The sequence below is a fragment of the Chelon labrosus genome (genome assembly GCF_963514085.1).
Source record: "Chelon labrosus genome assembly, chromosome: 2".
Lineage (NCBI taxonomy): Eukaryota > Metazoa > Chordata > Actinopteri > Mugiliformes > Mugilidae > Chelon > Chelon labrosus.
Genome location: NC_140338.1, coordinates 27214298 through 27228567, shown reverse-complemented (window position 1 = coordinate 27228567; position 14270 = coordinate 27214298). Strand labels below are relative to the sequence as shown.

Here is a 14270-nt window from a genome sequence, read left to right as displayed (position 1 = left end):
TTGACTAAAAACATACCCCTGCACAATGTGTTCTGACCCCTTAGTTCTGATCTTTTCTTGGTAATATACCTGTTCCTGAGAAAAGCTAGGGTTGGATAAGACAGTAAGTAGGACTTTGGAAATTGGTCCAGCACGAGCTGGGCTCACCAACAAGTATCTGGTGCACGGACAACACTTACAAAATAAAAGAAACTAAAGAATCTGAAACTCTGAGCTTGAAACATTTTGTGATGTTCTTGCTTGTCACTGACTCAAAAGCAAATTTCTAAAAACTGTTGCTGTTTTGTTGATTTATTTATTTTTTTCTATTGTATCCAGTTGAAAGGTTCATGGATGTAATGACCTCAGGCTTTTTACTGCAAGTGAAAGTAAAAGCATTGGACCTGTAAGTGCGAGGACTTCACCTTGAGCGTGCACTGGCTTATTCTTGAATTTGATGATGATTTAAAATAGAGGCACGTAACCTGTAAAACACCGTCCTAATGGACAAGATCAGATTTGTTTGCAAAGTCCTGTAATTTCTGCGCAGTGTTCTTTATTTCTGTCCGCAGACACTGAGGCCACTGTTATCTATGCACAGAAAAACAATAACAGAGTTTGTTTCTCCAGTTCTTGAAAGCAACACACTCTCCAAGACAAGGAAAGCTCCCAGAATATGGCATACGGAGCTCCATGGTGCACCTTGACAGCTGGTTTGTTGACATACTGTATATCTGTTTGCGCTCAATGCGTTAGTCCCTCATGGATAAAAATATTTGTATTGGCTCTGTCCTTTTTCCAGCACAAAGCCTGAGATGCCGACTGTAACTGTAAGAGGAGCATCTAGATGCTCCTTGAGTCTAGTTGCACTCACATCCCTTTAAAGCCCTTTTTGCAGATGAAACGCGAGGCTGCTGTGAGTCTGAATTTTAGGACAGCTCACTAATACGGAATCAGATTTCCTGTGCAACCTTTCGAATTGCCTCCCAGTTGTTAGTGGAAACAGCAGATTGAGAGCAACTCGTGGTGCTATCAAGCGTTTTAAAGCTCATAGCCATTCGTGTGCATAAGTGCATCATAAAAATTGAGTTTATCAGTGTTGATAATGAAACATGAAGTAAACAAAGTGAGGCGCCGTGTTCTAGAAATGCTCTTTAAAGGTTTTCATTCTGTCACACTAAGAAATAGTCTTATCATGCAAGATCAATGTTGGTGCATCTCTGAATGTATGCGTGACAAACAGATCATTTGTACCTGATAGTGTGTTTTTTTTCCCCCCTACCGCAGAGAACTACAGACGAACCAGGTACGTCACAATGTTTATACGCTTCTGTGACCATAACGTTTACCCTTGATTTCCACTCCTTCCCATGTTACCTATGATTTCCCTCCCTCCCTGCAGGGCACATGATTGCAGGAAGAGGAGGATCCCACCACCCCACTAAGTAACTAACCCCGCTCCACGACAAGCACAAACCCTGACACACAACAATAGACACAGTCTTTGTCCATGTGTCATGTGGGTAAAAAAGGGAGACTCTGTCCATCTCCATAACCATAACAATCCCCTGAAGCGAAGCCATCGCACAACCCGAGGGCTGACCTTACCAGCTTGTCAAAGTACATCATTGTCCTGTGAGTAGTATATATGTGTGAGAGAGAGGGAAGCTGAAAAACACGGCTGTACACCGGGGGGGAAATAAGAATGCAAATATTTGTTTCAACATGGAAGTAGCTCAAAGTATAGATAAAAACAAACAAAAAAAAGAAAAATATTAATATTAATGAATTCAAAACGATTTATGAATCAGTACAGGAAATATGTATTTCAGCTGGGATAGGCTCCAGTCCCCTGCGACCCAGAAAATGTATGAATTAATGAAATATGTATTTCCTCTGGGAGAGAAAGCAAGGACACATTTTTTTCTGTCCCAAAACTCTTGTAACTCCAATAGAAATAGAAAGAAATGTCTCAAGTCTTCAAAGCTACAAAAAAGCCAAGAACGTGTGGCCCCATAATGCCCTATAAACCAGGTTTTTACGCTTGGCTTCTTGTGTTGGTCAAATAAGATTGAACTTGTTAATCAGTGACCCTAAGGTGCTGATAGTTCTCTTTGACTGTTTCCCAGTCTTCTTTCAATTCAAGAGATAAACTTGCCGTTAATCATTAAATTAATAAATCGCTGCAGTATTCATTTAAAACTTGAAATGACAGAACTTTGGTCACTTGGGGGCAGCAGGAAATAAATCGTGAGCATAAAATTGCACTTGAGTGAGTGAGTCATTTGTACAGTCATCATTTATGCATCAACATAATCAGTAATACAGAGTCAGGTTACTGGACACTGCATGATTGTACGTCTAATATTAGCTCTCTTTTAGCTCAGTCTTTGGTCACTGCCAGTTCTAGGGAAAGAATCTTGCTCTTTAGCTTCTAAATGCAGCTTCCTCTTCACTATGTTCACATGCTCTAGTTACCAAAGGTGAAGTGTGTGTCCTTTGTTAGGTGTTGAGCAGGTAATGTAAAGTGTAAGGGCCATTTACTAATACTAGGCTGTTTTGATTTCTTGAATAGAAATAGAAAGATATTACATTTTGTAATGTTGGAAAACATTGTTGAATTTGTGAAGTGATTTACTTCCTGGACTTGACTTTTGTGAATGTATGTTTAGACCTACCTATGCCTGTGTCAAATCAACAGGAAGCAGAGTTTTGTCTTGAGTGAAAACTGTGTCTGTGTCGATAAACAAGCGGACGGTTGTTTTATTGGTACTGTTGGCGGTTCCATGCCGACTCAACGCATAAGGCAGTCTCACATCGTCCTTGAATTGTGGTTGTTAGTAGAATAAATCAGAACACAGATAAGACTGAAAGCAGCCCAGTTCATGAGCAAATCAGTACAGTTAAATGAGCTGAAAGTTATTATGAAACTGTAGTGTATTTTTTAGTTTTTATATAGTTGCACAGTTATTCTTTCTTTGACAATCTGATACAAACATTTTATAAACATAAAGACATTCTGAAGTATTCTAAGCCTGTGGACCTGGGTGTAATTGAACAAAATGTGTGAAACAAGATTAAAAATACAACCATCCGAGACAACTCTTGCAATTTCACATCCCCTTAAGCAGAATGACACACCAAGCCGACGCAGGTCAGGCTCTTTTGGCAGTGTGTTCCACATCGTTGTCAACAGTCGGACCTCTGCTGCTGGTCAGAGCACGAGATGAAACAGACTAGAAACAGAAGTGACAGAAGTGAACCGAAGAGCAAAGTTCAAAGAAAGCTCTTCTCATTTTAGGTCTCATGAAATTTAACCTCAATATTCAAATACATCAGTTATTTTCACAGCAACGATAGGATCATCTAGAATGAATAAACCGTAGACCAACTGATCAGGATGACTCAGGAGACGCCTTGGTGTCCTCACAATGCTCACATAAGGTTCATTTGACATTTATTTCAGCGTTTATTTCATTATGCACGCACCTGGTGTCATTTCTTTTGGGCTTCAGTGTCTTGACTAAGTGGAAAGAAGCATCTGGGGATTTAATCCGTAGCCCTGTGATTTAAGTCCCACTTGCTCTACCAGACAATCACCAGTTAAAGACCTTCCACTGAGCCTCCTCAGTGAACCTACCTCATTAAAGATTTTTAGACAGGTTAAAAGATACAGCTGGAAGGTTGGTAGTGCAGATGCAGCCTGCCTGACAGAAGAAAGAAGAGTGCCTGCCCTCATTAAAATACGCCACAGTGTGGAGAGCAGTACCCAGAGGGTCGGAGCTGTGTTTTTACTTAGGTGTTAATTACTGTGGCAGGAGAGACACAGTGTCACATACCTGTTTCTCATTCCTTAGCTCTCCCTCTTTCTCAGTAACCAAAACCCAGAAAATAAAATAGAGATAAAATGGACTGTTGCATCTTTTACTAAAGCCTAATCAGACTGGGAAGATTTTACCTTGGCCATCTATCCCTTTGTGTAATCTGAATAGAGATAAAGTTCCTTAAGGCGGCCAAATTGTATATTTATATAATCATAAAAAATAATACCATTCAGGTGATTGTGTAGCCCAAGCGCAGGTATGTGAGTGCCTTCAAACGACTTGCTTCTGTTTTTATCAGGTTCAAAGTGTCCTTGTAGACAAAAATCTAAAGTAGGACACCTAGGTCCAAGACTACAGGCTGTTATTTGGCCTTCCTTCATTATTGAATGGATTCAAACCGCTCTCTTTTCTCCTCATGCATTCAGTGATACACAATTACAAATATGTCATTTAGGGTTTAACATTTACAGGCACCATAGACTCAATGTTTGAACAGACAGCAAAGTTAATGACGTTTTTATTTCCAATATCCAAAGGTCATTTTTTTGCAGAATTAGTTGAAAACAGCAACTTATTCTGACTGACAGCACAAAAAAAGCTTAGAGGACAAGCCTTTTACTTGACCAAAATAACAAAATATACTGTACAGTAGTTTCTTCGTGCTTAACTTGTACAGTGCTGAAGTGGATGTATAAACTGTTCAAATAAACAGATGCCGAATGGTCAACTTATCCTTAGTGAGCGTCACAATGAAGTTGAATTTAATGATAAAAATAAATAAAAACTCTATCCAGTTAAACAGCGTCACAAACCACATCCTCCAAAATGATCATCCAGTTGAATTACCGCCTTTCTCGAGGTGTTTCGATGTGAAGTGAACATCATGAATGGGGATTTAGTGCAGGACTGTTAGAATTCAATCACTTTCACTAGTGTGCCTAATATTTTGGGAATGTGGACATAGATGTAAACATAGTAATCGTGTACATAGAAATAATGTAAGGGGTACATATAAAATCTTCACCACAGCATGTAAACATAGTGTCATGCTATTGATATGAATATGTAGGAAATATACAGAAACCCACTGACTGTAAATTTAGTCCATTACACCATGATGTCTAATGACTAAAGTAAGTAGCTGGTGCGTCACAGGGTATTGTATGGGATTCTGTGTGTCTTGTCACTAAGTGCATCATGTGCAATACAGTCGTTAGCAGAAGAAGAAAAAAACTTCACACATGCATGAACACGTACACTCTCTGCAGCGCACATATAGCTCATCAAAGATGGGAAAAGAAGATTTTTTTTTTTTCCTAATAAGACATGAGATATTTTAGGTACATACTGAGGCTGAGGTGGGAATGATGGAACAATGGGATAGAAAAACTGGCAGCAGCACTTTCAGCCATTTGCTGCTCAATCTGCTCCTTGCTATTAATAGATAAACATGTGTCTAATATATACACTGGCTGAGGAGTCAGAATCACAACACTGCCAAATAATGTAAAGGAGGAGAAACATGGCAGAAAAAAAAAAAATGAGGAAGGACATAAACACAAGTAAATGCTGTTTATTTTCTTTATTTAGAAGTTCAGCATTGAGAGTGTATTATTAAACACCCAGTGCACAATTATCTGCAAGGATTCATGTAAGATGTCAGGTGGAATAAATGTAAACTTTTAGTCTTTATCGACATACTGTCTGTGTCCGAGAAAGATAATGAAAAAAAAAATCACAGTATATTTTGCATCTGTGTTTAGTGTACCCTTCCATCATGATCAGCATGACATTTTTTCTCCCCCCCCCCCCCCCCCCCACACACACCTATTGTCCTGTAGCCCTTGACATCAACCTTATGTCCCCACCCCCACCCCCCATCCATGACCCTCCTCCCTCTCTCCTTCTGCAACACTCCCTATTCCCCCTCTCTTCCTGTACTCCTATAATAACACAGACAGAGGCCTCAGTAAGTGCTGTTTTCCTGGCCGGTCTGGAGGACCCTCCCCATAACCAAACAGGGGCTGAGCTCATTTTACCTTCACCCGGCCCAGACTGGACCAGTCCAGGCCAGACAAATACAAAACACTACATCTGGTACACTAGGACCAACTGTTTCAGCAGGCCAGCTCCACCAGCCTATATAGTCAGCAGAGTGGTAAAATTTTATATAAATTAATATTAATATATATAATATTTGTCTGGTATTATTGTATAACAGTGTTCTACTGTCCACAGAAATAACAGAAGTTAATTTTTAGTTTTATTTGTTTTCCATATCCATGCCTAAAGGTCAGACTGTCAGTCAGATGGTCAACCACTTTGCTCTGAGGCAAAAAAAAAAATTGTACTTTAAAAAACTTTTAAAGTATATTTTGTACAAAGACGTAAAAAATGACTGTAGATTACTTCAGCAGTCCCCTGATTTTTCCTCTAGCCAGTGAACATGTTGCTCTGGTTCTCATCTCGCCTTCTATAGAGCTGGGGTCCATAAAGATGACTACTATTTAGCTAAAAGCATCCTTATACAAATGGTAACATTTGCAGCTGTGCTTGTTTGATCAAAGTAACCAAGGCTGAATTGAACATAAAAAGAAAAAAATCAATCCAATCTTTTGCACCTTAATCATTTTTGGAGCTTTTTCTCTTTGCTGTTCTGAGATAGCAGTCCTTTTATGTCTGTGAAAAATGCGGCCCTCTGAGTCTCCGACTACAATTACGGGTCACGCAATTAAATTTGACACGAATTGTCACAACCTCTGCACCCTCCCTCCTCATCTCTGGCCACCGTAGAACATGTAAATGCCTGAAAAGCTTCCGTCGTATGCCGGTTTGGCTTCAGCGAGGCTGGAGTTCGAGAGCCCATGGAGCCACGGCTGAACAAAAGACCCACTCTCTGATGACGAAGTATCTAAAGCAGCAGTTTCAAACATCTGACAGGCAAGGTCACACTGTTCTTCCAAAAGAAGAAAAAGAAAAGAAAACCCTCTCTACCGCCAACACCACTGCAGATAAAACAGTCTGTGGCATCAAAGAGAAGCTCATATGATCATGTTTCTTAAAAACCTCCATTTTCAACCCTTAAAATGTATTTTTAAAGACAGTTTTCAAAGATACTGAAGGTGTTGAGATTACTTGCATTAGGTTAACCTTTGGTTTGACTATTGACTCAGTCTAAACATCATGCAGAAAGAAGCATTTTTGTATATACTCTTGTGTTCTAGTTTGATTTTGTACTTATAGTTAACCTAGTTGTATGTATCAATACAAGTACATTCATTACAGCTTCATAGATAACCATAATATATTTTCAGTTGTCTGGTTAATATACACGTGTATATCTTCTGTTCATATATTCTTTTGTGTATTTTGTGTGGTAATATATTTTATATTATGGTAGAAGTAGCCAAAGTGGTAAAAGTCGTATGCTAGTACTTGTAGTGGAAGGAGTTCTCGTCTGTGTCATGTCTGCATATACGGTATGTAGCACAGTGGAACGAGGGGAAACTGTATTTCCCATCTCTCTATGTTTTCATTAACATATTGTGGAAGTGTATCTGAAAAGTCACTGTCTGGCTTAGCCGGCCTAAATATTTGGTACATCCTCTCTTCCGCTTGCAGATGTTGGGCTCGGCAGTGAAACGCTGCCACTGAGGATAAGAGAGCATGCGAGTTACTGCGGGGCTCTTCTTTCCTTTGAACGGAGCACCAGATGCCTGCGGGGAGAATGGGTGGGCCCCGGCCAAATCAAATACCCAGGAAACACCCCTAACACGTGCCATGCGCTGCTTCAGGAAATACTGCAGGGAAAAAGAGAGCGAGAAAGAGAAAGGGAGAAACACGGGGATCTTTTTTTTCTAAGTGTAAAAGTCACAATCAAACCCCAGAAGTGCAGTGTTGCCTTTAAATTTTGTGTGTTTTATAAAAGATTCTCCCCTTTGCGGGTGAAGGAGCCAGTGCAGCAGTCATACCACTGAGCTTAAAGTGGCTTTATGTTCACTGGGCACAAGCACATGCTGAGGTAGACTTTCGGAGAAATATCAAAAGAGGCAACTGAAACACTTGTAAAACAAAAACTAAAACTAGAAAAGAACTACACACTGACAGCATATAGACCCACAGAAAAAACACTATTCGGTACTTCATGTAGGAGAGTTACTGATTGGGGGCCTGCTGCAAAACTGGATATGCCTCCATGTCTGACTGCTTCTGGGACAAAATATTGTTGGAGTAGTCTTTTTTTTATACATGACTTAAACTTATGGGCATGTTGTGCACATAAAACGAGAGCACTAGTCAGCTAGGACGTGAGCACTTCATGATTTAATGAATGAATATGGACCTTGAACCTTGATGAGACTGGACTGCCAACTGGGCGCAATTACTCTGGGTCATTTAAATGGTGTCACTTGAATCTTGTAGAATATCAAGACTGTTCAGACTTCCCTGATAAAGAGGTCAATATCCAAATTATAGTAGTATTCCTAAATGCATTTGTTCCTTACATTTTTTCCAGATGCTCCTAACAAGCTAAACTAATCATAGCCATGATAAAAGCTTTATTAGGTATGAATAAAAAAAACAAAAAAACAAAATGCATTTATCCTCGAGACTTGGCCATTGGAAAGTTTTTTTTTTTTTTTTTTTTTTTTTACTTTACTTTTAATTGTTTGTTTGGTAGGGTTTATGGAATATAATGTTGTGCTCCAAGCTGTTATGCATTGTGGCAGGATAGATGGGAGGACACCAAGCTGTGCGCCATGACTCAGCGGTGGATCAGGGAACTGCATCAAGTGGAAGGAGGAGGAGGAGAGAGGAAGTTCTCCAAAACTTTTTTCCCCCGTGAAAGAAGTCTGTAGAAGCTCCGTTAGATTTTCAGAGGAAGGGGATTCGACCAGAAGAAGAAAAAAATAACGCAGGGAAGACACGGGCAGATCCTAAAAAAGTGTGGAAATAATCATCCCTTCTCCTGTTTTTGTCTCCTCACATGAAACAAGGAGGCGCGCGTTTGTCTTCGTTCTTTTGCGTTTTGTTCCTTCCCAGACTGAGAGGACTTACACCATCAGAGGCGATGAGATGTGAGTGAGCTATGCCTTGTGGAAATGGACAGACTTTATCCAAGCGAAAACATGGCGTCTGCGCACCGAGGTTTACTTTCTTTTCCAGTCTGCTTGTGGCGCTCTGCTGTCTGGAGGCATGGGGTTCTGGGACTCACGGGGACGGCGGCAGGAGCTGCAGCCCGTGTCCCGTTAACTGCAGCTGTACGCCTGCGGGGCCCCAGCCGTCCTGCGTCGTCAACTGCTCCAACATCGGGCTGGAAAGGGCCCCAGCAGCTGCAGACGTCCCGCTTTCCACCAACGTCCTGTAAGTAAAACGCCTGTACAGGACCATGGATGTACACTGGCGAGCGTATTAAAGTTTTAATGGTTAGAGACCACATTGAAATGATTATAACTATCACCCCAGAGCATTAAAAACAAAATACCTATTATGTGTTGCACACCACAACATGCAGCCAGCCTGGAAGAGATTTTTCTTTTCTCTCTTTATATTATTATATTTATATATGTTTGAAAAAACGTGTTAATCAGTGTTTAATCCAGTTTAATTTGATCTCTGAGTTTGTCTCTGTTGTTGTCCAACGTGGATCTGAAACAGCCAATTAATCAATCAGGCCAGAGGACCTGTCTCCAATAAGTCAGGCCTAGAATCATTTCACTCACCTTTGATGCACAGATACTAAATGTTTTCCAGCTTTCAATGCGGAAGTATTTGCAGATTTTTATTTATTTATTTATTAATAGAAAAATAAAATTTGTATTAATCCTCTTGGCATTTTGCAAACTGAATGTGACACCAAGAAAAACTGACCTGTTGTTTTTACAGTTTTCTGACCTTATGATTGTTTAATTAACTGACAAAGTAATAAACAGATTGGACAACGAGAACGTATGGGCGCTCTGAAAGATGTGAAGATTGGAATCATCTTGCACCAGCGTTTTTTTTCTTTTTGTGACAGAAGCTTCTGTCAAAGGCCACATTTGCTAGTGACTGCGTGTGTTTAAGCTTGTGCATACGTTCGTCTCAGCGTTTCACTTGAAATGAGTTGGTGACCAGAAACGTGAACCTGGTGTTTGTGGTGCAGAGCAGTCTTCAGCCTCTGGTGCAGCTGCAGCGAGAACATTCTGTTCTGTGCCGACGGAAGCCATATGCTATCCATTATTTATTTCCCCCGTAACTATGTTCTTTATTTAACTGAAGCACTTACCGTATATATCAGGCATTATTTTGGTAAACGCTTACTTGAGGAAATTTGCTAAATAAGGTTTTAAATATTGTCTAGTTGTGGTTTTAGCTGCAAATAAACCTGTGTTTTTCATCAGGCGATTGGCGCAGTATTATGGTTCATATTGACATTTAGTGATACCATTTAGGAAAGGAGAAGGAAGAGGATTTGTGAAGTTCCTCTTTAATTAGAGGCAGATTTTGCAGGAGGGTGTGTATTAATTAGCTTTAACACGTCATGTCAGACTCTATTGCATAAGGTATTAACTGCATCAGTCTTGGTCCTTGGTCCCACTTTACCAGCCAAAACCATACACGGAGATGACTGACTGTGATGTTGCTGTCCTTACTAGTGTGGCCTCTCGTCTCCGGCTCTCATTCAATAGACAGGAGCAGCATTTTTCTATAAATTAACTCTGATTTCATGGCAGGAAGAGACATTCAGGAAAGATCCAGAGAAGAATGTAACAGTATTCGTTTTATATTGCTGCAGGCGGTACAGGGCCCATCCGCTCATTATTTAAAGAATAATAAAAGGTCATTTACTGTCAGGGACTGACTGTGGATAATGGCCTTCAGACTCTCTGAGGCAGAGAGATGAGAATGCAGGACTCGGGGTGTAATGTTTTTTATTGTCATCTTTTCACTTTTCTCTAACTTGCTATAGAGGAGAAAAAGAACAAGTTCGTTAAAGCATCATTATAAATAGTACATTTCACAGCATTTCTTATATTGGGATATATATAAACATTTGGTCCACGTCAAGACCTTTACATAGTTAAAAGATTACAGTTAATCAAAGCCCCTATTCTTAAGGTGTTAACCGTTTAAATATGACCTTTCCATTCTCTCTAGTTTAGGGCTGATTTTTAATGGCACTGTTGTGTGTGAATTTAACACCTTGGGGGAGCAAACAAACGACGATCTGAACGTGATTAGTTGTAGGCTAACTGCTTACAGAAGAGGAGGACGGTTCTTTAAACATCTGCTATGAGAAATGCTGTAAATGATTCATGGACAGTTACAGGCCGCCACCGGCGGTGCTTGTGCTGTGATTCTTTGTATTTTGCTGCAGTGACTGTTATATTGTCACATGGTTACATAGACTGCACCATTGGAAGCACTGTTTCTGTCTTCTGCTACTCGGTACATTTTCCAATGTGCATTTATCGAACTATTTACTGGACTGTGTGACACTCTGACTTGGGCTGGCTTAAAAGAAAGTTCACCACTTCACAGTTTTAAAATTAATTATTTATTTCTTTATTTTTACCCCACTCTCTGCTTACGATACATTTCCACATTTCTTGTATATATATATTGTAGAGATTTAAGCAGGATAGAGGTAAGATGTTCTATAGTGAGGATTTGATTGCTGGTCATCTATACTGTTCATGGATGGCCTTGAATGTAGCACACTTCACCCATAAGTATAATGGCATCATTATGTTGAGCTGGGTTCTGCTCAAGGTTTCTTCCTGTTGAAAGGGATTTATTCCTAGCCACTGTTGTGAAATGGTTGCTGTGGGAGTTTTGGGCTTTGAAATGAAACCTTTCAGATGGGTTTTTATTGTTTTTGACACTATATGAAAAAAAAACTGAATCAATTTGAATGATTTTCCCAGCACATGAAAGCTGTGGGATCAAAGCATCAGCATTTAGAGAGGTTACCATATTCTACACAGTCTTTATATTATATTTATTAGGGATGCACCGAAATGAAAATTCTCGGCCGAAACCGAAAACCGAAAATTAAGAACCCGGGCCGAAACCGAAACACCGAAAGAAATTATTATGCCGATTATTAGTACCATTGCATTTATGGCTATGACTGTGTACTAACCTCACTAAAATCAAGGCATTGCAATTTCATAAATTAATATTAATGTTTCAAAGAATAAATTAGTTACAAAATTATGAAAATATTTATTTAGCACATTCCAACAATGCGCAATATAAAATAAAATAAAATTCAAAATAAAATGTTTAACTTGACCCCACTCATGTGTACATTAAATAATAATGGAGCAGAAGCTTTTGCAGCTGGAAATCAGCATCGATCCACAGTTCGGTTACACAGAGCATATTTGTTTTTATTTTTATTAAGAAAAACTGGTGCACTGCACCTTTAGAAAAATAGTGCTGCCCTTTAAAAAAGACTGTAGTCTTAATTGAAGTTGTGCACATCTGTGGATGTGTGCTGCTGAACGGGCACGTCGTAATGAAAAGTGAAAAAACAAAACAAAAAGATGAACGTTTGTTTTGCTGTTTGTTTTGGAGGTAGAGCAGATAAATGATTAGACTAACATCTAAAACATTTTTTTTCCCAATGGCACGCGATCTACCCGCACTGCCTTCGCGATCTACCAGTCGATCGCGATCTACCGGTCGATCGCGATCTACCGGTCGATCGCGATCAACGTATTGTGCACCCCTGCCTTGGCATCATCACCGGGAAACTTTCTTGCTTGGGTGTTTGGATTTCAGGTGATAAATTAAACCCCACATGGAGAAGTTCTTTGCAGATGTACCCCTCTTGAAATTTCTGTATAACACGTTTTGCAAATTGCTATCAGTGGGTCTTTATATAATATTTATATAATACTTTATATATTGAAATATGTCCACATGGCAGACATGCCCGTGCTGGCTGCGGTTCTTGCTTGCGTCATCACGACATCCTGTTTCGACTGTGTTGTTTCAGCGATAAAAGTCTTTCAGCCGAAAACCAAAAATGCACTTTTGGGCCATTTTTGGTCGAAAATGTTCGGTGGCCGAATATTCGATGCATCCCTAATATTTATGTAGAGCTGGAACATTTCTTATACTGTGAACAGATCCGAGGGCCTAGATCAGGTTTGTGCTTGTTTTCTATGTTTTCTGACACAAAAATCGTTTTATATGAAATGTTGCTGTTATTTTTCCATCAACTACTCCCTCCTTCCATTCTTCCTCCCTGTGTAATGTAAAAGTAACAGGACTGCGTTATCTTGTATTAGATAACAGCTACCTTCCTTGCTGTCTGTGTCCCTATCTGGCCTCAAATCTAAACGCTCTTGACACACCCTTGTTTAAAAAAAAAAAAAAAAAGAACGAAAAAAATAAAAACCTAGTGGCAGTGAAGTATTTTAACATAGTGCAGAGTACAGTTGGAGAAAAGCATTCCTGCTACACACCAGTCCATCTGCTCCAACCCACACACATAAAAAAAAATCTCTTAACACTTCATACGGAGAGTTTTGCAGCTATGAACTCACTTCTGGGAAACGCTTGTGGAATAAATCTCAGGTTTTTTAAACTCAGGTTTTAATTGAACATGTTGCTTCTGTGAATCGGTTAATGTTACAAACTTTGATTTCTTTCCAAAAGCTCTGTTGTCTTGGTCAACAGTGTATAAAACAAATATCCTTACATATGGATGATAGTGGAGCTCTGTTTGCTGGCTCATTTGACCGTACCATATACAGTATATACACAAAACTATCCATATTAAATCTGTGAAACACCAAACCAGTGTTTGGCTCTTTGACAATGTCAAGCCCTGTGGCCTTTCCTGTGGTGTGTCCCTCATGGTTGGCTGTGTAAAAGCTGGTTGGCTCCCCTGTTGGGGCCTTGTCACCAAATGAACATGTTCAATTGGTGGAGGAGCCAGTCAGTGTGAGAGATCACTCTGCTTAGAGAACCATTCATTTTTCATTCATCTTTCTATTACCGCTTGTCCTCTTGTGGGTCACAGGGGGGCTGGAGCCTCTCAGCTGTCATTAGGCGAGAGGCGGACGTCTGCCGCAGGGCTAACACAGAAAAACAAACAACCATTCACATCTACGGCCAATTTAGAATCCCCAATTAATCTAACGTGCATGTCTTTGGACTGTCGAAAGAAGCCGGAGACCTTGTTCAACCAGCAAAGAACCAAGAGATGATGTCAGAGATGAAGACACTTACACTTCTGAAACACTTTTTTGGGCTAGTAGAGAGAGAAAAGAAGACAAGTCATGGGGTGATGTTGAACAGGCTGGTATTAAACTTGCGCAACTGTGGGAGGTGATTCATCATTAAGTTTTAGTTAAAATCTTAACATTGTTGATTTAAGACAGGCAGTGCACCTGGAGCTTAATACGTAAGGGAGCTTGTAGTCTCTCATACCATAGTCCTATCAGTCCCCTTCAGGAGAATCATATA

The 14270-nt window shown here is 39.9% G+C and overlaps 1 protein-coding gene across 1 annotated transcript in view; it reads left to right on the top strand.

Moving 5' to 3' along the window:
• The first annotated feature begins 8660 nt into the window (after nucleotides 1–8660).
• The window catches only part of pkd1a (polycystic kidney disease 1a), a 65107-nt gene continuing 59497 nt past the window's right edge, over nucleotides 8661–14270 (top strand). Inside the window, exon 1 of the mRNA XM_084563125.1 lies at nucleotides 8661–9167. Coding sequence (XP_084419251.1) covers nucleotides 8893–9167 — 275 coding nt within the window. The 5' untranslated portion in view covers nucleotides 8661–8892. The remainder of the gene's footprint in view (nucleotides 9168–14270) is intronic.